A 24,980-nucleotide genomic window follows, 5' to 3' on the forward strand; every position below is an offset into this window, starting at 1 on the left:
TTAAAAAAGCCTAAAAAGAAAGAAAAGGGGTTTAAAAGTAGCAACTTTTTAACATGATTTTGAAAAATATCTACTTATGATAATTAGAAATAGCTTTTCTTTTTTCCATAACATTTTCCCTTGCTTTAGATTTTTTTTTTTAAATCTTCAAATGTCTTGCATTTGAAGATTTTTTTTTTTTTAAAGAAATCGCCCCAGTGTGGTCAGAGTTGAAGTTTTAAATACTTGTGAAAGGCATCTGAAAGCAGGAAAACAAAGGTGATGTCGCTCCGGGTTTCAAAGGGTTAAGTGCGTCAAGGGGAAAGTCCCAACACTCATCTCAACTTTATACGAAGTCTTCATAAAACATGACTTTTCAGGAAATGATTGATACATCTGACTTACGCAAAGAGGCACAAAAGGAGCGTTTTTCTTGGTATTTGATCTCAAACACAATAAGAAAAACTACAAAATAAACTTAATAAACGTTAACCAACCAAACTCATTAACAATGAGCACAAACAGGTTATTTTGTTTCTAAAGTTCTGTATTTTTTCCTGTTCATGTCGTTAACTTTTCGTGCTGAACGGAACTGTGTTAAAAACTTTCCTCTCCGCTCCGCCGCTCACCTCTCAGACACTCCTGATAGATAGAGAGAAAGAAAAAACTCACCACTGACTGTTTGTTTAGTGCTTCAAGTGGCACGCGTCCGGCGCGCGCAACGCACCGGCACCGGGGCAGGAACCCAAGGTGAATCCACGCGACCGGAGGGCGTGGCCAGTCCCCCATCCAAACGTATTGAAAAGCAGTGGCGTCTTCCCTCGAGGACTCAGAGCAGCTTTGAGGAGCGCGCGAGGCAGCAGCCCAGCGGACTGCCCCCACTGAAACAAGTGCGCGTCAAACGTCCACACCACGTGAACGGCACGAGCGGGACGCACCGCCGCGAGACTTGGTGATTTCTTTATAAGTTTGTGTTTTTTATTTACTGGGAATGGACCTCACAGCCAAGATGGAAATTAACATCAGCCAGCAGCAGCTGATGCCGCCCGCGTGTTTCTTTTCCGCCGCGGCGGCGCAGAGCATCCAGCTGAGCCCGAGCGGCAGCAGCCAGGGCAGCGGGAAGTCTGTGTCCAAGCAGCCCAAGAGGCAGCGCTCCTCCTCCCCGGAGCTGCTGCGCTGCAAGCGGAGACTCAACTTCGCGGGTTTCGGGTACAGCCTCCCGCAGCAGCAGCCGCACGCGGTGGCGCGGAGGAACGAACGGGAGCGCAACCGGGTCAAACTGGTCAACAACGGCTTCGCGACGCTGCGGGAGCACGTCCCCAACGGCGCCGCCAACAAGAAGATGAGCAAAGTGGAGACGCTGCGCTCCGCCGTGGAGTACATCCGGGCTCTGCAGCAGTTGCTGGATGAACATGATGCGGTGAGCGCGGCGTTTCAGTCCGGCGTCCTGTCGCCCACCATGTCGCAGGGATACTCCGCGGACATGAACTCCATGGCGGGATCACCGGTGTCCTCGTACTCATCCGACGAGGGCTCCTACGATCCGCTCAGTCCAGAAGAACAGGAGCTGCTGGACTTCACCAACTGGTTCTGATGATCCAAATAAGGTGAGAATAAACTTGATGATATCCAAATTCATATAAAAAAGTTTAAACACCATAATTAGTGGCTTAAACTTTCTTTTCTTCCGCTTCCCGCAGAAATATGGATCAACTCACTTTCCTGTCTAAGTGCGCTTGGGATGGTCCCGGACGAGGCTGGCTGTCCTCAAGAAAAAGACGCACTGCAAACGCGTTTTGGCCCCGCGTACTTAACGCCCTCCAGTCCTCCCAGACTGACAGACAGAGACAGATAACGGCCTTAAAAAAGACTTTTGGGGTGAAATCAGGCCGGAGATCAGCGCCAAAGGATTTAAGGAGGTCTCCTGACAGCGTGGGAATCCAAACTTCTGTGCCCATGATAAACACAAAAACCCTTAAGTGAATTCAGCAGCACATTAAAAACATTATTTAACACGTCGCTCTTCAAACTATGCTAAATCCAATCACCAACCCTTTGGTAAACCTCTTTTAATTCAGAAAAATGCTTCCAAGTCGCGGATTTATTCTATAAAATTCTATATCAAACGCTTTTTTGAAATATATTAAGATATTTTTGTATGTAAGAGATTTATAGATGTTTTGTACACATCCTTTTTGTATATATTTTGTCTATATATTGCGAAGTTGCTTCTATACCTCCTGCCTATGTAGACGTGTAGTCTATTATTCTCTGGCTCTTCTGTTCATGAGGTTCCCAGACGGAGTTTGACACTCCGACGTTTTATTCTAGCACCGATGTGTCTTATTTAATAGCAGAACCATGTTATTGCATTATGTCATGAAGTTCACAATGATCAAAACTTATGCAGCTATTGTCCAAACAGAGCGCAATGGCCATGCATTGTCTCTTTATACTGCCAGCTCTATATTGTCTTCACATAAACAGATGTTGGGAAAAAAGATGTCTTATAACCATATTTTCTACACTCTAGTCCAAGAATAAAATGATTTGCTACTGAATTATTTTGAATTATTCGTCTTGTTTTTCTTTTGGGGGGGGCACACGTATGGGTCCAACTTTCAGCATGTGTTTAGCAGATAACTGGAGGGGGAAAGTTGGAGGGAGTGATGGAGCTCGACTGTACTGCACTTTGAGGACAAAAGGAAAAAGAAATAAGTTTTACGCACATTTATGCACATTTTACGCACGTCATATTTTCTGTCTAGTTTGTCGAAGTTAACTTAGTGGCACCTTAAACAGTTATGTCACATGTCCCACAGCCAAAAACGCACAGCAGGGTGTATTTTGTAATTTTGGACTCAAAACTGAATTTATCAATTATGCGCAACCGCAAAGTAAATCTGGTGCCACAGGTGCGTAAAATTCAGTTTCATCTCTGTTTCAAAGCATGCACCGTTATGAAATCCTACTATAACTGCAGCTGTAAAATACAAGCACTGACATTTTTGTTTATCCAAAGACACTGATCTTAACGCAACCAAACCCTAGAAAAAAAAATAATCATAATTTTTCAGAAAAGTTGCTTATTTTCGAGTTAAGACGCCTTGTTCGAATAGTTTGGGCTCGGTGCCACTAAGAGAGACTGATGCAGCTTTAAACGGCGCAACTTTTGCTCACACAAACAAAGTAGATTTACGTGGATTCACAATCTGTAATAATGTTCGTGCACACAAAAGGGGTTAAACTTAGAGACGGCGCCAAATTCTTAGCCCCCGGATAGAAGTATTTTTCATCCAAACTTTCCGCATTGAGCGAAACTTTGAGAAAATACAAACTTCTTTGCCTGCGGCTTTTACATAAGCAGCTGGAGGGTCATCACGGATTGGCAATCACCCGCAGATTCTGAGGTAGAGCTTGTGTTTCTGCAAAACTAAGTTTGACAGGTAGGGCGGAGGCTGCAGCCGGACGCGTGTCTGCTTTAATGAGTGAATGGGGTTTGTGTGGTGGTCGAGTGGAGACACAGCTGAATTGGCTGATGGCGTGTGCCCCCTGACAGCAGCGTGCCGCCGAACACACAACAATCACCACCTGGGAACGAGGGGAGGGAAGAAAAAAAACCTGTGTGTGTGTGTGTGTGTGTGTGTGTGTGTGTGTGTGTGTGTGTGTGTGTGTGTGTGTGTGTGTGTGTGTGTGTGTGTGTGTGTGTAAAAGTTTGGCTGTTTTCAAGCTTTTTTCCCCGCCCTCACGGTGAAAATAAACACGGAGAAAACACATCTAATTAAGTAAATGTACACATTTAACAACAGAATTGACCAAAGAATGAATTATTTTACGCGCAAAGAAAAAGTAGCTGCAAACCGCGTGGTGTGGTCGGGGTCACTGTGCAAGATGCGCGCGCGCGCTGCATCACTTGCTCTGAAAGGAGGGTTCATGGACCACCAGGGGGCCATGAGAGGGGGGAGAGAAACCCATGAAAAATGAAGTGAGCTGCAAAAGAGTGCTGAGACTAGTGGCAGTAGTTAAATTTTTTAACATTTTTTATTTAGGCTTTTATTGTAATCATTATTATATCCTTAAATCCGTACAGATAAATGTTTTTGTTTGAAACCTCAACACACTCAAAAACGTTTTGGGTAATTCGATAGCAGTTTAGTATCTTGTGACTTATGACTTATCAATCAAAATATGCCTTTTTTCAAACTGTCATCAAAATGTTTGGGAGTAAATGAAAAAAAACAGCCATCCCATTACTAATAGGTATCCCACCTCCAAAAAGCCTGGCCTGAAACCTGCTATTATTCCCAAATCAAATCTTTAAGTTTTCTTCAAGTTTTACTTTATTTGATATGTAAAATGGAATTTAACATAGTAGTTCAAACAGAGAGCACAAAACTGATGTGCTGCACAAAGTTTGTTGCTAATTTTCGACTCTTGTCCCTTGTTGGACTTTTTTCTACAGTATGTTTAAGATTGACGGGCCTTTTTATTTAAAAACTACTACTTAACACCTACAAGCAAAGTTTTGTTTACATGCATAATGTGTGCAATCAGCAGCACATTGGACCTTGAACTCAAATTCTTCTCTCGAGTCTTGCTCAGACTTAAATGTGTAACAAAGTTACTGATCAGGCGTTTGACGTGACACCCTGCAAAGCTGCAAGTCCCATGACCAAGTTCAGTTTTCTCACTTTATTTGCAAAAACAAAGAAATGATGAAAGATGACTGAACACATCATATCTAATAAAAGACAATATACGTTAAAGTAAAACCATGAAACTATAATTATGAGCATCGCCACCTTGGTACACACCCCGTCATGCAAATCACTCGTGATTCAGTTCAAATGTAAACACTTGTGTGTATTTGACAAAAGTTAATGCATAAACTAGACTGTAATTCTCTTTTCTATTGTTAACAATATCAAATGTAGAAACATTTTACTCCGACTGTGTTAGAGATCCTGACGTAGCGGGCGCACTGTGAACGGGAAATTACTGTTTAAACTGAGGCTGATGGTTTAAGGGGCAACACAGGACACATTTTATTGGGGGCTTCCTTCCCACTAATCAGTGTGCAAAACACATGAAAGTGTTACTGTGACCTCTGCTTAAAATGTTTGTTGTATTTGATCACAGAAATTGCACAAAGAAGTTACTTCCTGTTTTTCTCCAGTACTTCTGCAGAGGCAACCCAATCACCAGAATAAATGCTGGCACGGTACATTTCTGCAAACCACGACTGTTACATTTGTACATTATGTAGCAGAGCCTGAGTTTCTTAATGCTTCTACATAGCTACTGTTAACATGTGGTTGTGTTAAAGCACAAGGTTCAGAAAAAATCATGTTTGGTCTTAAAATACTTGGTTTTGGTGTCACAATCACAGCTGGAAACGCTGCGAAGGTCTCACTGAGGAACAACGGGAAAAGTGGCCTGCAGCTTGTCAACTGTTTCGCCTATGAAACACACTGTCCACCAGCCCCTCCTCCTTCCAATGACAAAGTCAGCTCACCGACATGTGATCATAATACGTATGAAATGTACAATTAACACATCTGTGATTTGCAGAAATGTACGATGCCAACGTTTTCTTCTGATGTGGGCTGTCAGAGGTCATGGCCAAAATATAACGCAATGTTGATTGTGCAACAACGACAGCAGATATCGAGAAGAACTTTTAAATTAAAATAAATATAAAATTAATTCGCAAGCCCCAGACTCAACTCTGGGTAATATTAAAGATTTTGGAGACTTAATCTGTCTCATAGCTGCAGCAATCATCCAAAAGACTAATAAAAAACTATTCTGGCAAGTCATTTTTAAGTAATTACAAGTCCAAATCATATCTTTACCTTTTAGCGACAGCTTTTAATGGACACCAAATGCCTCCGAAGGTTCCTAAAAGGTCACAATAAAGCGAGAAAGATATTGCAGCTGACGGAAGCAAAGATGATAGCTTAGGATACCCAAGAAAAACACTTACAATCTTATTTTAGGGTCACAACTAACGATTAATATGCCAATTATTTTATAGATTAAACGATTAAGAGCTTTGTTAGGACAATGTTAAATCATTGTCTCCTGCAGCCCAAGATGATGTCAAATGATCTTTTTGCTTGTTTAACTCAGCAGTCAAAAAGATATTCAGTTTGACATCAAGTATGGAAAAAAAAGCTTAAAATGTTCACATTTGAGGAGCTGAAACCAGCAAAAGTGTTTGATTTTTACTTAGAAATGGAATAAAATGACAATTTGATCATCAAAATAGTTGCTGCTTAATTTTACATTTACATCTACTTAATTTGTCATCAATGCAAATTCAAAGTGTTGTTATTAACTCCAGAATTTAAAAAAAACTATCAAAAAAGTGTTTTTAAAAGTAGGTTTAATGTAAGGTTGTAGTCTTGTTTGCTGCAGTTTTTTTTACATAATGGCGTATGCTGCGTACAGGACGTCCCTGATCTAACAGCGCTGGTTTGCTGCCTGTCAGAGCCCATTATGTTTCCCTCCGTGGCGGTCTGTCAAGCGTGTATGAACCGCAGGACAGCACGGCCATATCTAATTGGCAAAGCTGAGGCAAAACAATGGCTCAAACTATATTAGTTGAATATCTCATTGAATATCATTCGTCAGTGTTGATGAAGTTGGATAGAGGAGGACAAACAGTCTGAGTGGCTCAAATATTGTTTTTCAATGCAGAACAATAAGCAGTTATTGCATCAGGAAATTTGCATGAACTCCGCCTCAGGAGCAGTGCTTTTGGGCAAGTTTGTGGAGGGAGTTTAGAAGTTTTAATTCAATGCAAATAATGTAATAGTTCTGTTAAAGTTTTGTCAAACTGCAGTGGAGGATTTTGTATAGTGAGAAATAATCACCATCCACTGCTGCAGATCATTTCAGGACCATAGACAGCACTTCACAGCTCTATGTAGCTAACAGAAACAATAGAGGTCAATTCAAGAGACTTTCTTGTCGGGTTTTCTTTTAACGTCTGTCATTATCCTATTCATGATGGAAATATCAAGGATGTTGATTCTGCAGACGTTATGAGGGATTGTGGATTGAAAGTCATTTTAAGTAAAGGCACAAAATATCACCTGTATGTTTATGTCATGTGTCACTGTGTGAAAGGAGGGGATTACATAGACACTGTGGTTTAATGAGACACAAAAATATGTTTTTAGCCTTGTTGTAGCCTGTAAGTGTGGGACCAACACAGAGTACTTTTCAATCCAACATAGGGACTTATTGGTTGCTGCTAACTCCAGAAGTCTGTGTGTGTGCGTGTGTGTCCAGGTAGCATGTAAAAACTGGTAAGCAGATATTCTTGTGGGTGTCGCACAAGCCGCGTACATGAGCGCTGCTCCCGGAATAGGAGTTACAGGCTACAAAAAGGCTAAATACGAGACGCAAGTGACATTTTTCAAAACAACTTCGCACAATGGGGCTTCAGGACACTTGGATTACTTCCGACGAGCAGTATGAAGACACTTTGTGGTTTTATGATGTGTTTTTTTCTAACATTTAAATTCTGGTCACCATTTGCTTCAATTATTTGGGAGAGCAACAACTTTTCCCTGTGAAACTCCAGCAGTGTTTTGTGGACAATAAAACTTCCCCCAACTTTCCATCAGCATGAGGGTGAGTCGATAATGACTGAATTTTCATTTTTGGATGAACTATCCCTTCTAAGATTATAACACTGATAAGATTGATAACTTTCAGTGTGGGGTAAAAATTCTTCTGTTTGATGTGTGTCACTACAGTACTGACAATTGTAGTGGCAGTGATGCTGATACCTGATACACATGGTGCACTGACTGAGGTCAGAGGTTGCTGGAGTCGTTGAGAGGGTTGGAGATGATGGACTTGTGAATGAGCATGAAAAGCGGCAGGTATGCCAGGAAGTCCAGCAGGTCCAGGGGAGGAACATGCTGCAGCTCCAGTCTGACGGCCGCCTCCTGCTCCAGATGGATCCCACCGGCCTTCAGCTCCAGGAGCAGCTGCTCTGCACTGATGAAGCCACGCTGAGCTCCAGCGTCTCCTTGCTGCTCCTCCAGGAGGAACAGGAACAGTTGCTGCACAATAATAATATTTAACATAAAAGAGATTATAAACAAACTGGCTTTGGACTCTGTGGGTGTGTGCTCGTGTGCGTGATTGTGTGTGACTCTCAGCCTCAGATTACCTCAACCTGTTTCTGAGTGCACCTGTTTGCACAGTTAATGCAGTCAAGGTGATAATTGTTGGGGGAGGGGAGGGTTTGAAGAATAATCCTTTCTGGCAATTAGCCCATTCTCATGTTCCTCTGGTCTTTCAGTTGCTCACTACTTCCTTGTATGAATGAGGGCCGGGCCAGCCTGTGAGCGGCCAGCTGGTAGGCTGGTCCCGGTCCATCTGAGATGAGCCGTGTGTCTCAGGCTGATTACAGGGCTGGGCGGAGTGGACGGCATGTTCACTGCTGGGCACTTTAATGAGATTAGGGTTTTGCTAATCTATGAAAAGGGAAAAGCACCCCTCTCTTTCTCTCTCTGGCTTGCTTCCCTCATTTCTATGCATGAGGGCTGAGTGTCTTTCATTAAAAAAAAGCTAGCTTTACAAAGCATGCTTTGGAATTGCTCTTCAAAGTGTTTACCAGTATTTATTTCATTATAATTATACCCGCGGAGCCATGAAAGAGAGGCGGGGACACAGTTTGTGACTCATGTGAGAGTTAATCTGATGTTGCGTGGAGGTAATCAGGTGCACCCTGTGAAAAGAGTATAAACATGTGGTGGGCAGTGCTTTGCTGCAGACATTAGTAGAAGTTCAGGATAATTTAGGAAAAGCAAACCTTTGCTTTGAAGAGCCTCACTTCTAATGAGCGGAAGTCCATGTTGGTGATTAATGATCGCATAAACTCACTGGAAGAAAAGAGAAAAAGGAGTTGATGAAAGTTAATTCTGCAAAAGTACATCTGAGCAGAGTTTTCAATATATAAATATAGCGTCTATTTAGACTAATACTGATTTTTTACCTGTGGAGTGTCTGTTTCTACAAACCGAGAGTGCGCTGCCCACCAGCAACTGCATGTAATCCACTGACTATATAAAAGTATCTCATACTGCCCCACTTCAAAAATCCACAACTATCCCTTTAAAGCCAAAAGCAAGAAACCCTGGTTCACTTTTATGACTTTTTTAAGCCCATTTCAGAGACACAGGGGACATTTTAAAGTAAACAGTGTAAAATCCCTCCAAAAACAATAGTGTTGGTAAATACTTTGGTCGCCAGCGTAGACAATTTCAGGACAATCTGTTGACGGTGGCGGGTGTTTTTGGCGGTTCCGTCCCGTGCGGTGTTGTGTTTGCAGAGATGTGATGGTAAAGTGTTCTGAGCCCATTGTGGTTGCTCACAGTGGCCTGGCTGCCAAACAATACGTGGGCACACGTGGACATCCCGCCACAGTAACGGATAAAACTGCTCTGGTTTTGGGGACAGTGGGTGTAGCAGGGGAGGTGGGGGAACTGGAGTGGGGTGAGCTGGGGTTCGTGTGGGAGGGGAATCAGCGACGGGGACACACTCTGGTGCAATGCCACCGCTCTGGGCCAACAAAATCTAGGTCCATTCGGATAATTAGAGGGAGACACAACCGATTGTGTTGGGACAGACCTCTCCTGTCCAGCGTGTGGCACAGCGACGGCCGTCCCTTCTCTTAACGAGCGCCCGGTGTTAATGAGCCCCTCCTCGCAGTGCGCTCAATGGCCTGCTAGAGCGAAGAATGGCCAAGCGCTGGGCCAACGAGTGCAATGCACGCCTGAGTGCTCCCTGTGCCATGATTGGCCCTCGTCCTCTAACCACAGTACGGGCGGGGGCTTGATGGGGATGAAGCGAGACAGGGCAGCTAATGATCATTAATTGCACTTGGTTTGCAGCAAAAGAGTCCAAATGCTGGTGTGCTAAGGACACTGGCGTGATAATGGCCAGCATAAACGAGGGGGCGAGGGGACTGGTGATGGACTGCGGGGAAGATAATAGCAGCCTAACCCATTTTCTTTTGTCGGCCCTCCTCTGGCACCCTGCTGTGGCCAACACAGAAGACTTCTCGCTTACGTAATGCCCAAAATTTTGGCGGCTTCCTCATCTGGGAGCTGGTATACAGCGCGCCAGGGGGTGAAGGGATGCATATTATGACCTAGTTCAATTCTGACAGAACTGAGAGTTGTTTTGGGATATTTTTGAGCGGGCTGCAGTGATGCTGTGCTGACTGCACTGTAAAATATGACAAGCTGATCTTACTTAAAATAATCTTGCAAACCAATGGCCTCCAAACAGTGAATATAACTATGTTTTGTTGAGATGTTCAAGAAAATACAAAAATAATTGACTTGTTTTAAACCAGTAGAATAAATATAGATAAGATTTGCATTGTTACAGCAGAAAAGTGGTATTAGAGCAAGGTATGTATACGATAAATAAAGCAAAAAGAACAATATAAATAGCAAAAAAAAAACAAAAATGCAAAATGCAAAAATTTAACAGTAAAAAAATGTATAAACCAATGGCACATGAAAAAATAATTGCACACTGTGATAAATTGGACATGAGTTTATATAACAATAAACTTGATTTACTAAAGTTGCTAAAAACAAGAAAGATTGATTACATAAAACTCATCATTTTTAAGATGCATCAACTTCACAAAATTAAGTAAATAGAACTAAATTTGACGCAAACATAACGATTAGATATAAAGTAAATATAAATTAAGATTAATAGCTACAGTTACTTTTTTTCAAGGCAGTCGGTTTCCTAGTTTTTTTAAAGTAAAATCAACTTGTCAGATTTTACAGTGTGGGTGAGTCTGAGGGAGGAGGGACTCGTGTTGTTTATGCGGCGTGGAGCTGTACTGCTGTCTCACGTTTCCTCCAACACTGACGCTCCTTCGCTGACTCATTTAGTCCGGCGAATTCCCCGCAGCGAGGACATTTACAGTAACCCTCAGTGCACGCATGCATGCTCGCAAATCCATCACAAGCAACAAGGGATTACAGTGACAATAACAATGACAGCTCCACTGATGCCTGTATGGCAATGTGCTTCTTGGCGGATCATGTGACTTGCCCTGAGGGAATGTGGCGCTGTGTGAGGTGGACTTGTTGGGGAGCACAATGCAGCAGGGGGACAGATGGGCTGAGTCAAGGGCCAAAACAGCACGGCACAGAGGGTGAGAGGTAGGCAACACGAGAGACGCACAGATGAGAGACATAAAGGGGACGGACAGTTATAGTTGAAAAGGGGAGAGTTTCGGGGGAGGGTGCAATTAGTGCGAGGTAAAATCAGTCTCTTCAGGATTTCGTGATGTGTTTGTGGAAAAAAAAAGGCAAATTCAGCCAATCCCTATGTGTTCCATGCAATCTTAAAATTTTGTCCATTGCCGCAACCTTACTATGATTTTTTCTAAAACTCTAGAACTGCATTTTTAGGGCGGGAATATCACCTTGTTATGCTGCCTTGCCATTTTGTATAAAAGGTACAATCATAGAATGGGGAGACAGAGATGTCTCACCTTTACGCCACCACGGGAGGTAGTAACAACATTGAAATGGTGTCTATGTAAAAGGGACAACCTGCGGGAAAGGATTATGAGCAGGATGGGTTTTGATAGGATGTTATGTGTGCGACCCACTGCAGGTGATTTTCAAAAAGCAGCTGATAGCATTTAGCAGCTAACTCAAAGAATAAGAAAAGCTCACAAATATAATGTTACCTGACGGTTATTAACAGGTTTAATCATAGAGTTGAGTCATTTTGGTGTCGGTGTGACATTAACGGCTGTATGTGGGATGTTAACTTCTGCTGTGGAGCTTCGGCCCAAGTGGCAAAATAGTGGCAAGTGGCAATTTTATTGCAAAAAAATCAGCTATAAACACTGAAACATGCATCAAAATTTTTTTAAAAAATCTACTGTAAAATCGGGCATTTCAGGCTGCAACAAACACAAAAACAGACACTTGCATCGAAATTTAAAAATAAACATATATCTGAACATAAATGTGGGAAGATTTCAAAGCTTTACATGATCAGAAAGGCTGATTGTGTAGCTACTGTTGCAGCTCATTCCTAAAATAGGATTAGAAGTGAGGATTAACTGAAACAGGTAAGAGGATCAATTGAGTTCAGTTGGGATGAGACGACAGAAGGATGCTATTGTTTTCTCCTTGTTCAGGAGCCGGCATTATGAACGCTGATCTCCTCTCTTCTTATTATTTAAATTGCAAAAGGGAGTTCTGTGAAAAGAGGTTTAATATGGTCATTCATTATCATTACTATAATTGCCTCCATACAGAGGAGACACCGTGGTCTCTCTGTGCCAGTGTTAGAGGCAGTCGACAGGCCTCCTCTAATACACAACACAAAGGGCTGGCCGTAAATCAGAGGACCCGTGACCCTGACCCTGTCCTCGCTGAGAGGGAGCTCTCACTCTGGGGTGAGGGCTTTGGGAGCAGGCTTTGACCCTCGGAGACCTCCAGAGTAGGCTTGGCTCCACACACTCCTGTCTGTAGGAAGCTATACACCCCAGGGCAGGAGGACAGCGATGTGTGTGGGAATCTGCAGCATATGGGGCATAATGTAGAGACACAGGGACGCTGAGGAAGAGTTCAAATGATGTTCTCTGTCTGCACAGGGGCCAATAAGAGTCTGCAACCAACTACTATTACTGCTTACTGTGCATATTATTTTCTTGATGAATTCTGTCTATATAATTGTTAAAAATGCCTTTTCGGCCCATGTTTACACCCTCAAATGTCTATTTTATTGTTTGCAAAACAGTCCATAACCCAAATATATTAACTTTAAAGTGATATAAATCTGCAAATCCCTTAATTTGGGAGGCTGAAAACAGAGAATCATTGCATTTTTGTATGATAAGTAATGTGATATTATTGCTGATTAATCGATTCATTTTAGTTCTAATGCACGGGTTATTATCACATCCACACTCATGTTTCTAAATTTTCTTAAGTCTCATATAATGTTTGAAGACACAAGAAGAAGAGCATCAAAGGGGGCCCCACACACGACGACAAAATCACTGGAACTAATTTGCGTACACACTCTTATTCTTATTTATGGCGGGTCAGGCACTCCTCTTCCGGCGTCACTGAGGACTACAGATTGTGGTGTCTGCTGAAGGTCACTTACTCCATGGTGGCTATTTTCTGTGCCAGGCTGGCGATCACTGCGAAGAGCCTCAGGTCCACGAGTCCATCTGTCACTCTGAAGTCCACCATCTCCAGGATCTAAACCAAAAAGAAACACAAAACAGAAATAAGAGTTTTGGTTGAGACTGAAATATCTTTATGGATCACCATGAAATTATAATCCTCTGAGGATGAATCTTCAGACTCTGGTGATCCTCTGATTTTTCCTATAGCATCATCATGAGGTTGATGTTTGTGTTTTGAATGAGCAGTCTTAATAGACTGCCATAAAATTTGATACACACATCCATGATTAACCCTTTCAGACCTGGATCAAAATCAGTTTTCCTGTGCTGCGTTCAGATACCTTGCAACTTGGCAAGATACGGGGGGTTATTAAGTATTATCAAGAAAAAAAATGTCCAGAAAACTCCATCAATAACTTTTAAATTCTATATTTAAAATTATGTTGTAGACTCGTTTTCTCGTTAGTTTTGAGACATTTTTTTTTAGGTTCCTCACCTTCTTTCCATGTGTTTGAAAGAAATCAAGCCAATTTGCTCAGGTTTCAAAGGGTTAACTCAGGGTTTTCCACACATCTTTTTATTTGTGGCTGCCCACTACGAGTAAAACATCTGCCACCTAGTCTGGATTTGTAGTTTTGGAACTGGAGCATTCATTAGGAGCGCTGTTGGAACATATAAACTGTTCAGTTATATATTGAACAAAATTCTCGGAGTGCAGGGAGTACTTTGTGCATGAATGGAGCAGCAGAACACCAGGCGCAGTAAAAGTGACTCTTAACTGTAAATTGAACCAGATCTAAAAGTTTGCATTCACTCGCCCCTGCAGCTAAGGCTGCTCTGATCGGTTTGAGAGATCAGTCATCCATCCCGAGGGAAAAAAAAAAATCCACACAGAGTCCCACCTGCTCTGAGAAAACGTCCGACTTTGGAAAGGGAACAGAGAATGATAAATAAAAGGGACACACAAGATAAAAAACAAAACAAACAGAAAAAGTTTGGTTGCAGGTGTCTGCACAGCCAATGTTAGGGCTCATTATCAGACACAGCCTTTTGCAGGTGTCCTGTAAGTCAGGTGTATGTGCAAGTGGTTATATGTAAATTGGTATATAATTATGATATTTGTGTGTGTACAGACGCAGTAAATGCTAACCCTGTAGACGTAGATCTCTTCTTCTTCAGACAGCAGCTCTGGAGGGATGATGTTTTTTAGAGCCAGCAGAGCCTGAAGGCAGGAGATGTAGCCGTCACCATCACCGTCCTCCTGCAAAGACAATCATCATCATCATCATCATCATGTGGTCAATTTAAAGGATTTTTAGGAGTCAAAGTATCCAGCATAGAGATGGTTCAGAAAAATGAACATAATTTGAGCGTGGAAGTTTGACCTTAGAAAAATAAGTCAGACAAAATAAGAATTCTTAATTCAAGATCCAAAGACCACCAGATGCAGTTCAAACCTCCAGGTAATGTTTAATAAATGTTTTTCCTTGTATTATGCCATTAAATTGTCATACATTAGTGTTTCAGCTTGGATATGCCTTGGGACCTCTGCAGGTTGAGATTTCTTGACGTGGATGAAAACGTCAGTCGATTAATCAACTAGTTGATTAACAGAAAATTAACTGGTAGCTGTTTTTGTCATTTTTTAAGCAAAATTGCCACAAATTAACTGCATTTAGCTTCTTAAATAGAACTGTTTTATTATGTAACTTTGGACAAAACAATTTAAATATGTCAACTTGCAATCCGGAAAACTTTTACCACATGACATGACAATTTGTAGACCAAATGTATTACTTGAGAAAATACTGAAAATAATTATTTGATGCCCTGTCATCATCCCCGCTACCTTTTTTTTAAGGAAATGCATCATATTACAGTGAATGAAAGAGAATATAAAGGGTTTAAATGTCTTTTCACTTACTGCTTCAAAAGCTCTTTTGTACTCGGCCAGCTTCTCCTGACTGAAAATGCAATACTTTGCCAAAAAGTCGACTGCAGAGAGAAAAGAGGAAGACAAAGACAAACCTTTAGAGGCTGTGGAATGCACATTAACTGAACTTTCTGAAGAGCAATATTTCATCTGTTCATTTGTGTATTAAATTTTTTTAACACACATAACAGTGATTTCCAGGCAGAGTAACAGAATTAGGCTTCTCTGTGTGTGCAGAGTGGATTAGAGCAATATTTCTCTCCTCTGGTCGCACCAGGGTCACGGCAAGGGGACAATACAGGGCGAGTGGTTCACAGGGCGTCCAGTTGGCCATGAGAGAGGAGGGGGGGCAGAGTGGCACTTGACTGCCGAGTCTTTTTTTTCATTTTTTTTTTTCATTGAGACCGAAAGTGAGATGAATAGATGCAGGGTGGCCAAGAGCTGGAAATAAGCCTCAATAGATCCATCAGGGAAAAAGTATTTACTGTGAGTGAATATTGCCAGAAAAAGCAGACTTAAAAGAAGATTGCTATATATTATTTTTTTTAAAGTTTTGATGGCTCAAGAGGTAGAACGGGTTGTCCACTAATCGGAAAATTAGTGGTTCGATACCCAGCCATTGGACAAGATACTGAACCCCAAGTTGCTCCCGATGGCTGTTCTTTCGGTTTGAGAGTACAAGAGAACTGTCACTGAGTAGAAGGTGGCACCTTGTACAGTAGCCTCAACCCCTGGTGTGTGAATGTGTGTGTGAATGTTTGTGTGAATGTGACATGTAGCATAAAGCGTTTCGAGTGGTCGGACAAATAGAAAGGCTCTACACAAGTTCAGATCCATTGCGTAACTTCTGCTGTAAAAACAAAACTGAAAATAAAAACACGCCTTGATTTAGTTTTTGAAAAATGAAGAGATAAATAAGCTCTTGTTGAATGCCTGCTATTAATGTTATGATCATTACCACTATGAAAATCAATGGTATGGGACATTCGGTAATTTAGACAATTAAATATTTCTCAGCTGAATATCTTTGTGTTTTGCTCTATTGAATTGATATCTTTCACTGTTTTCTGACATCTCATAGACCAAACAAATAATCAAGAAAATGATGACTTGAGATTGATTGCTGCAGTTTTATGTGTAAATCCAGCAAACACCTTCACTCAGGTTTGTGCCTTTTAAATGTTACGACTGAAGCACTGATTACATACAAGCCACAAGAAAGTGCAAAAAACTTCCACAAGTAATCAAATGTTTTTTCATAGCGTACAATTCTGTACATGAATAGATTGTCTACAGGTATTAGACACTTGCATCTAAAATAATTATTTTTATATTTATTTTGACTTTTTAGGATATTTTTTAACCAATTTAAGACAATTTTTTGAAAACATATTTTTCTTATTCAAACATTGTGGTTAAGTACAAAGGCAAGTATGTGCTTCTATGCAGAAGTTGGTTTTACATAGGAATATTTTTATTAGAGTAAATCAGCTTAATTACATTTTGCCAACAGGTGAGTGCAAGTATAAAGTAAAATGAGACGGTGTGAGGTTCAGATTTTTAACATCAGAAATGTGCACTTGACTCATTTTGACAAAAGATATTAAAAGATGGATAAATTAAATTAAAAGACTTGAGGACCTGCGACACTTAAAAAGTCCTAAAAACCCAGAGAGACTTTTCTCTTAAGATTTTTTGTCAACTCTTTTTGGTAAAAACAGCATCTTATCTCTTTAACTCACATTATTGTTAAAATGAATCCCGAAGCCTCCAATATAGAAACGATGATTACACAAGGAGGAACAAACTGAGGTGAACCACACCCATGAATATTTCAGTAGGCAAATTTGGGAGGGAGAATGACTTGGAAAAAGAAGGGGGGTAGAAAATGGGGGCTTTTAAGCTGCTGCCACTTCAATTTAGGAGATGAGAATGAGTCTACTGAATAATGGATCTATTCATGGGTTTGCAGAAGAAAGAGGAGAAACAGAGTTGATATCAGTCTGGACTTAAACCCCCGGACCTCTGGGGTTTCGCCACAGTAGCAGGGGGGCCGTTTGAATCTGCCATTTATCAGCTTAGGCCTAATCGAAACCAGGCCTTCCCCGGCCTCGTCCTTTCACATGCAAAATGTTACATTCGCATCTAGTCAACTTGACTTGTTTAAGCTTGATTGATCAAAAAACCTGCGGGCCGGCTTCGCGCATCTGTTTGCAAATATCTGTGATGAGAAGGAGGCTGCAGGAGTCACACATGCAGACTCTGCTCAGCCTGGCATGAGACCACATCTAAAGTCCTCTGCCTTCAAAAGATTCACACAGTGGCTGGATCAGTGCACTGGTCAATTTGCTAAAGTGAAATGGCAGCTTATGTGACGGAGTGAATGGATCCACCTTCTCTCTTTCACAGCGAGGCAGGCTGAGGTTCACTGACCATCTGGAGGAGAGTGAGCAGTTGACCTGTGCTGACTTCAGAGAGTCCAGAAACACTGATATGAATACAGTTGTTTTGTTTTTTTAAAGGACCCATGATGGTTTATTATTATACCCTCTACTAACCGATCAGAACCACTCAGGTGTGCACGTGCTTGAGTGCGTGCGTGCGTGCGTGTGTGTGAGGAGAGGTTATAAAGGTTTTGTTTGATGGCTTCATCTTTTTTGTCCTCAGGTGGAAGACCATTTACTCAAACTATATCTAAATTAACTTTTAATATACTTGAGCTTCACTTGTTTCCATTTTTTGCATCTATTCAACTTCATACATTCATATTTCAAACTTTGGACATCTGTGACCGCTCTGCTTGCTAGTTACTTTGCAGGTTGAGATTTTTGAACGAATTGCGGCTGCTAATAGCATTGAATTAAGCATAACTTTCAATCGCTATCTCAGCCTGTTCTCATTCCCAGCTCATCAATTACCGCCACTTATACCCCTGTCCCCTTTTTAAACAGATAAACCTGCTAAACATAGGTGATCGACTGCATTCCCACTGCCAGTGAACACAACGCTGCAGCTGACGAGTCTGCCTTTCTGTCAGCTAGTGTGTGTGGGTTATTTGCCGGAGAACAGGTAAACTGTAGACAACAGCAGGAACAGAAGTCTTTGAAAACGTTTCAGTGGTTATTCTCTTTCTATATCTACTTCTTATTCAGTCTCTTTTTCAAACTCAGTGCAGACAAATGTGGAATAATGTATTAGTGCTGCTTAGGAGGAGACTAAACTAGTGATGGTGCGTTATTTCATTTCGCGAGTTGAGCTGAAATTAGCGCGTTCACGCGGGTGTTGTGTTCCCATCAATGCCGGTAGGAGCTGGAGGCGATAAAAACCTGCGTCTACTGCAGTCGTTTAACCCCGGGCGTGAATGCCGATCGGATGCATTCTCACTGCATTAAAAAGCCAAGTGTTAGGGTGGGTTTTTTGTGCAGTGGGAATGAGGCTTTCATCAGTGAAAAGTGTTTCCATTGCAGTTTTGCGAAATATGGCTTTTTTGAGTCAGCTGAAATACCACCTCATGTGAGCATAAAAACTTTTTTGCAATTTTTTTTAAAATTAAAGTGTTTCCATATTTTTACATTTGCAATTTCAATTTTCGCAATTTGAGGGTTAATGGAAACCCGCCAACTGTAACTGCATTTGGCATGAAGCGCTGATCTTTAAGTAAACTATTTTTGCATCGAGGCTCATTTGCATAGAAAGGGGCTTATTTTGCACCAAATGTATGCATAAAGACCATTAAGACGTATAATATCATAAAACTAAGTTACAGTTTATACTGTTGACTCTGACATACAGTGTGATGGTAATTTTTTCTGATGTTCAATTCTGAATGAAGCAGAGTTCAAAGAAGTTCAAACTCAACATCAGCCCTGACCACAGCCCTGCCCGATCTTTTTTTTGGCACTACAACACACAGACACACACACACACACACACACACACACACACACACACACACACACACACACACGCGCGCACAGAGTGCAGTGGTGCTGGAGGAGGTCGGGGGGGGGCCCTGGTTGAGGGGAGCACTCCGTCAGGGAACCAGTCGGACAAAAGGTGCAGTGGAGTGAGAGATTGAGGGAGGAAGCGAGGGCGGGTGGAGGAACGGGACAAAGCCGAGGCAGTAAAGCCTCCTGCCTGATAGCCTTATCTGATTCCACTCCAGCGCTTGATGGCTTTTTTTTCACCCTGCCTTTAAAGCGCACAGGTTGTGCCTTTGGTGTGAAGCCTAGCAGAAAATGTTAATCAAGAGAAGGACTGTGTGGAGAAAGGCGAGAGAAAGGGGAGAGTCACTCTGCTGAGGCCATAATCTGTAATGAGACCGAGGCGATTCAGTTGCAATTGAGAGAGGAAGAATGGGGCCATGATGATGATGAGCAGGGAGGTTCACTCTTTCACCGGCGTTTGTTTTTCCTGTTTTGTTCCTTTTCTCTTGCAGAGTCACTGCTCGTGCACCGGTCCGCAGGCTGCAAACAGCCGCGGGTCACAACTCATTTAACACACACTTGGACGTCATTTTCAATGTCTGCAGCTGACAGATGAAAAACACTGCTGGCTGCTCTTCTGACAACTATTGGTACTCATCTGTGTATGATTGATATTTCCCTTTGTGACCTCCATGTTTTTTTGTGCTGCCTGAAACATTCTGTAACAAAAACTGTTTGATAATGAAAGCTGGCCTCAAATGTCCTGTTAGATGTAAAAGTCTTGTTACTAATTTCCTTGATTGCTTCACAGCTCCTCATTTAAAGGCCGAGTGTGTAGGATTTAGGGGAATATATTGGCAGAAATGGAATATAATGTAGGAAGAATGTTTTCTTTGGTGTATAATCACCTAAAAATAAGAATGGTTGTTTTCTTTTTACCTTAAAATGAGGCATTTATACCTACATAGGGAGGGGGTCCGAGTTTATGTAGATCAGCATGTTGCACAGCCATGTTTCTACAGTATCCCAGAATGGTCAAACCAAACACCAGAAACAGTCATTTGCCTTTTTACATAAGACACAGTAGCAATAAGCCGAATTGAAATGAGCACTATTACACTATTTATAACATTACAGTGCTTTATTCAGTGTTTCTAGCTGTTCAAATCAGCAGATCTGTTGGTTTTGGAAAGGAATTGACCTCTGTGGCTCCTAAATGTTTGGATCTCAAGTTATCGGAGAAAAAAAGGTGACTTCACATTAGTATGTGTTGGACTATCTGCCAGCTGTGACATGCCAAAGTGTGTCAAAATACGTGGATTTTTAAGCTGAAATGGCTTCATTCAACTATGATCACTTTAAAGCATTGGGTCTGTTTGTTTTGGAAAAGAAGAGACCTCGACGGGTAATTTGGCTCACGGTAAAAACCTCCTGAACATCTGGATCAGAAAAAGGTGAGCACATTAACTTATGAGAAAGAAAAGGGTGAGCATGTGGTGGGCAAGCAGCCTGTCCCCAAGATGCCAAACCAAATCAGAGATTCACTTTTTTGTAACGATAACCTGTTCTACCCGATGTTTATAGCTGTTTTAATCGCCTGATTTGTTTTAGAGAGAGAGAGAGAGAGAGAGACACCTGTGGGTAACTCGACTACTTACAAAAACATCCTGAATCATGAAAACTGAAGGAATTCTAGCTGAGAGAAGTTTTAGATGGTTGCAATCTATAATTCACCACCGGACGCCACTAAATCCCCCACATTTTTACACATTTCACCTTAAAATCTTCATTTTGCCATTTCAGACAAGAGTTTGATACAATATTTATGAGAAGTTGAGGAGTTTGACTTCTTTTAATAAATGAAACTGGCGACCATCTTATAATGGGATCACTCCAGCTGCTATAGAGCAATAAGCTACTTTAACCCTTTCAAACCTGGATCGACTTTCCTTTTCTTGTGCTATGTTCAGACACCTTTCAAAACTATTGCAACATGAAGCATATTATTTAATTATTAATAACTATTTATTATTTAATTTCTTCTTTAAAAACATGGGGAAAAAGGCACTGAGCAGTTTTAAAAAAAATATTACTATAATTATAACTATTTATAATTTTAGTTCACCTGAAAGTTATAATTCTGCCAATGTAGACATTTTTCCATTTCGGCAGTATTCTTGTTCAACCATTTGTGTTTAAACAGTATATTCAGCTTATAATGTAACTGACTTGCCAAACACTGTCAGAGTATGATGCAACTTATCTCACACTCAAACACACACACACACACACACACAAACACACACACACACACACACACACACACACACACACACACACACACACACACAGGGCTCTATTGTGTTTTTTAACGAGTTCACTTTGTTTGTTGCTCTGTTTCCCGCTTAATCCCAGACTTTTGTTTCTGCTCATCATCATCACACTGTATAAAGTGTCCCATAATTCCTTTAACAAAGGTCACATTCAGCGGCGGAGGGGAGGTGACCCCCTTTTTTTAATAGCAGGAGAATGTCAGAGTGCAGCATGCCCCACATATAAGCCCGAAAATATGCGATTAAGAGCGCGAATTTAGAGCAAACAGCATCCACACACACCAACAGAGATAAACAGTCTAAATGGATCTTTCACTGCAGAAAGTCTGTGAGAAATGGGTTTATGGGATGTTTTGGGTTTAAGTGCTTAATAATGTGATAGTGCTGTAAATCTACTGCCTCAGCACCATGAGACAAAGGCGTAAAATATCAAGTGTGGCGCTGTGAGATAAGGAGGTGAGAGGTCTTAAGCGCCAACGCAGACCTGTAAACCAGGCCAAGCGTATCGTTTCACAATAGTATAGAATGAGGTATTGTTGGGCATTTTGAGCAGGCGCCACTTCAAACGTAAAGATCGAAACCTTATCTGATAAAAGTGTTACAGGAAAAGCTGTGTACACCAGCAGGAGGTGCAGTACAAGTGACTGAGCAGGTTTTCAGACTGGTGAAGCTGCCAGATAAAACACGTGCAAACAGAGCAGATTTAATGCGGGCTTGTTGCCTTTTTACAATGCACTTCTATATAAAAATTGATGTAGTTGTTATGATCTCTAATTAATTTATGAGGTTGATTTCATGTCTATTCTTGCATGAGTTTGATGCTCTGATACAGTACAAATGTATGTCATACAGATTTAACTGAGCCTATGAAGATTAAAGGATTACGTTTAAAGGATAAGAGTCCCTGTTACTGACAGTAAAACTGCATATTAACTTCACATTCCCACGAATGAAGCTCACACATTTATCACTTCACATAAATGTTGATCTCTTCTGATGACGATGAAAATAAAGGAAAAAAAATAGCAAAATCACTTCTAAGATAGAGCAATGAATCTCAACTTTAGTGTCTTCTCTGTTTAGCAGTATAATAAAAAGCTGTATTTAGTATATGCTGTAAAACAATAAAACTAGGACTGTCAATTTTTTTTTAAATCAATTCAATTCATAGAATTTTAATAGTTAATTTGTCTTAATTTTTTTAATCACATTTTCAATTCATTCATTATTCTGCTTCTCAAAACAGTTATAATGTCCATATTAACAAGGTAAAATAATAGTAACAAGTACAAGAAATTTGTATAAAAATTAGCACAAAAAGGCCCAGACTAACAAACAAAAAACAAATGGGAAAGAAAAAAAAAGAAAAAAGACCTGGAAAAAACTGGTTAAAAATTAAAATAATTCTGTGAAAAAAATTGAAATATATAATTAGTTCTATAATGTAGTTTCCTAGCTAGTTCAAATTACATCGATCCAGGTTTTATATGGTTAAATAAATACATTTCAAATTCCTCTTGTTTTTCCATCACTGGCCAATTATCAACTTATCAACTGTTAATGATGTTTTTTTGTGTGTGAAAGTAGCAAAAATATCATGCGAACACTTGCGTGTGGAAATTATTTAAAACGTTCATCCCCATTATTTACTTGTTTAACTTTATTTGTTTCCTTTTCAGCTCAGTGTGCGAGTCTTAACTGCGTTTTACCGTCAGTTACTGTTGCACTAGTTTTTCTCCTCTCTGTGTTTGATCTGTTGATCCATTCACAGCTGATCAGATTACATCAATGGATAAGAAGAGCAGCTGCTGCGGGTGAATGCAAAATATTTAGACCTAGAAGAATGAAAAGTTAGCTTTCACTTTCACTGCGCCTGAAGTTCTGCAGCTCAGTCTGCTGTGCCACAAGTACTCTCTGCACTCCGAGAACGTGGAGCAATGAATAACCAAACAGTTTCTATATATATTTCAACCGCGCTCTTCATGAAAGATCCAGCTCCAAAAATGAAAAAATCTATTTGTGGCAGTGGATGTTTTAATTGTGGCGGGTCGCCACAAATAAATGAATGTGTGGGAAACGCTGATCTAAGAATCGATTTCCAATCCCCATTTGAAAGGCAACAAAATAACCTTTTTTTGTCAAAAAACTCTCCAATTTTACAAATGACTACTGTTGCATCAATATTCAGAGCGCCTCACTGGTGTTGTATAAAATAGTCCTTTCAGAGCAGAATTTGGCAGCATGTGCTGGTGTCTCTTGAGTGGGTACTACAATGTAAAAGAGGGTGACAGTATTTGGCAGCATTCTACTGCAGACGCTGTTGTTGTCGCTCCATGAGCGCACAACTCCTCCCCCTCACTTTCTCCAAAAAGATTGAGGAGTGTGTGTGTGTGTGTGTTTGTGTGTGAGTGTGTTGAAGGGGGGGGTTTGTGCTCTGCTAGGAAAACAAACAAAGACACACGTAGTGGCCACACTCCTGTCTCTGGCTGCACGCCATCGGCCTCACCACAAACCACAAACTTACACTCGCAGCGTGTCGCACACAAGCACACACGCCTACGCCCAATCAGCTCCTGCCGCAGATCCGCACCGATATGCCCCCAGATACCAAATCATCTGCTGTATTGCAATATGAGATCTCCAGCGATAACCTCACAAAGCAAAATCATCTGCTATTATTGCCCTGCCGCTCCTTGACATTGTGCCATTAATAAGGCCATTGTGGAGGGCGCTCTCTGTTTGGACACCGTATAATAGACTCTTTGACAGATTTACTTTGCTCTCTCTCCCTCTACCCCTTCCCTTTTTCTCTGTCATGAATACAGCGGGCATATTCCACGCTGCCGCTCATCAATGGGCGAGCTGTTTGTTTGCCCAGTCATTCTGGACTGATGGTAAATACATAGAGGTATTCCAGACCAAAGGCTGAGCAAACAGGGGTTACATAAAGGCACTGTACCCAAACACGCACTATGAGACATCCCCCACCCCTGCACACATTCACAAACACCTCACACTGCTGCCCGTAACCTCCCTTCATCTCTTTTAAGCGACTGGTCTTTCTTGTTCATTCGATCAGCCGTATTTTTCTTCACTGTTTGAAAACAACAATTAGGCCCCATCCCCACCCACTGCTAGAGGACAGTAATATAGACTCCTGGTGGTGGTGGGCGGGGTCAAAGCGAGGCTGGCCTCAAGGCCGCCAGGTGTTCCCTATCAACACTCACATTCATCAGAGACCTGGGCCCACAGAGTCCCTCACATCGCACTCGGCCGCTGGTTAACAGGCACTTGCTGCCGCTGTGTGGAAACACAAAGGAGACCACCGCTACTTGACATCAGTGTCACTGTGTACTCAACGCACTTACAATCTGTTCACCACAGGCACATATTAAAGGTCTATGAGGCAAAACTGGCCTTTGGAGTCCAGAAGAAAAGCATGTATAAATTGTTTATCATCAGTATCTTCAATGGCAATGTTTCTTCATGCAATTTAACTGTTCCTTTTTTATTTTTATTTTTTAACATGACACTGCATAACCTTGTTTTCTTATTCACTAATGAAATCTTGTTAACTGGCCTGTGTTCACTGTTGT

General features: G+C 41.3%; 2 protein-coding genes across 8 annotated transcripts in view; one reads left to right on the forward strand and one right to left on the reverse strand.

Moving 5' to 3' along the window:
* The first annotated feature begins 829 nt into the window (after positions 1 to 829).
* ascl1a (achaete-scute family bHLH transcription factor 1a) lies at positions 830 to 2,537 on the forward strand. The gene is made up of 2 exons (XM_042511677.2): positions 830 to 1,586; positions 1,680 to 2,537. The coding sequence occupies exon 1, from the start codon at positions 971 to 973 to the stop codon at positions 1,571 to 1,573; it is 603 nt and encodes a 200-aa protein (XP_042367611.2). The 5' UTR covers positions 830 to 970; the 3' UTR covers positions 1,574 to 1,586; positions 1,680 to 2,537.
* Positions 2,538 to 4,002: 1,465 nt separating this feature from the next.
* Positions 4,003 to 24,980, reverse strand: part of LOC121961685 (uncharacterized) — an 82,484-nt gene continuing 61,506 nt past the window's right edge. For all 7 annotated transcript variants that reach the window (XM_088072623.1, XM_088072627.1, XM_088072622.1 and 4 more), the window contains 5 exons: positions 15,117 to 15,187; positions 14,343 to 14,453; positions 13,168 to 13,265; positions 8,816 to 8,885; positions 4,003 to 8,060 (listed from right to left, as the gene is read on the reverse strand). In XM_088072623.1, coding sequence (XP_087928749.1) covers positions 7,809 to 8,060; positions 8,816 to 8,885; positions 13,168 to 13,265; positions 14,343 to 14,453; positions 15,117 to 15,187 — 602 coding nt within the window. In that variant the 3' untranslated portion in view covers positions 4,003 to 7,808. The remainder of the gene's footprint in view (positions 8,061 to 8,815; positions 8,886 to 13,167; positions 13,266 to 14,342; positions 14,454 to 15,116; positions 15,188 to 24,980) is intronic.

This window comes from Plectropomus leopardus, chromosome 22, assembly GCF_026936395.1.
Source record: "Plectropomus leopardus strain MGB_pleo_1.0 chromosome 22, ASM2693639v1, whole genome shotgun sequence".
In the NCBI taxonomy this organism is placed as follows: domain Eukaryota; kingdom Metazoa; phylum Chordata; class Actinopteri; order Perciformes; family Serranidae; genus Plectropomus; species Plectropomus leopardus.

Coding starts and splice junctions, on each gene's coding strand:
- ascl1a (XM_042511677.2), top strand. CDS start 971: ATGGACCTCACAGCCAAGATGGAAATTAACATCAGCCAGCAGCAGCTG.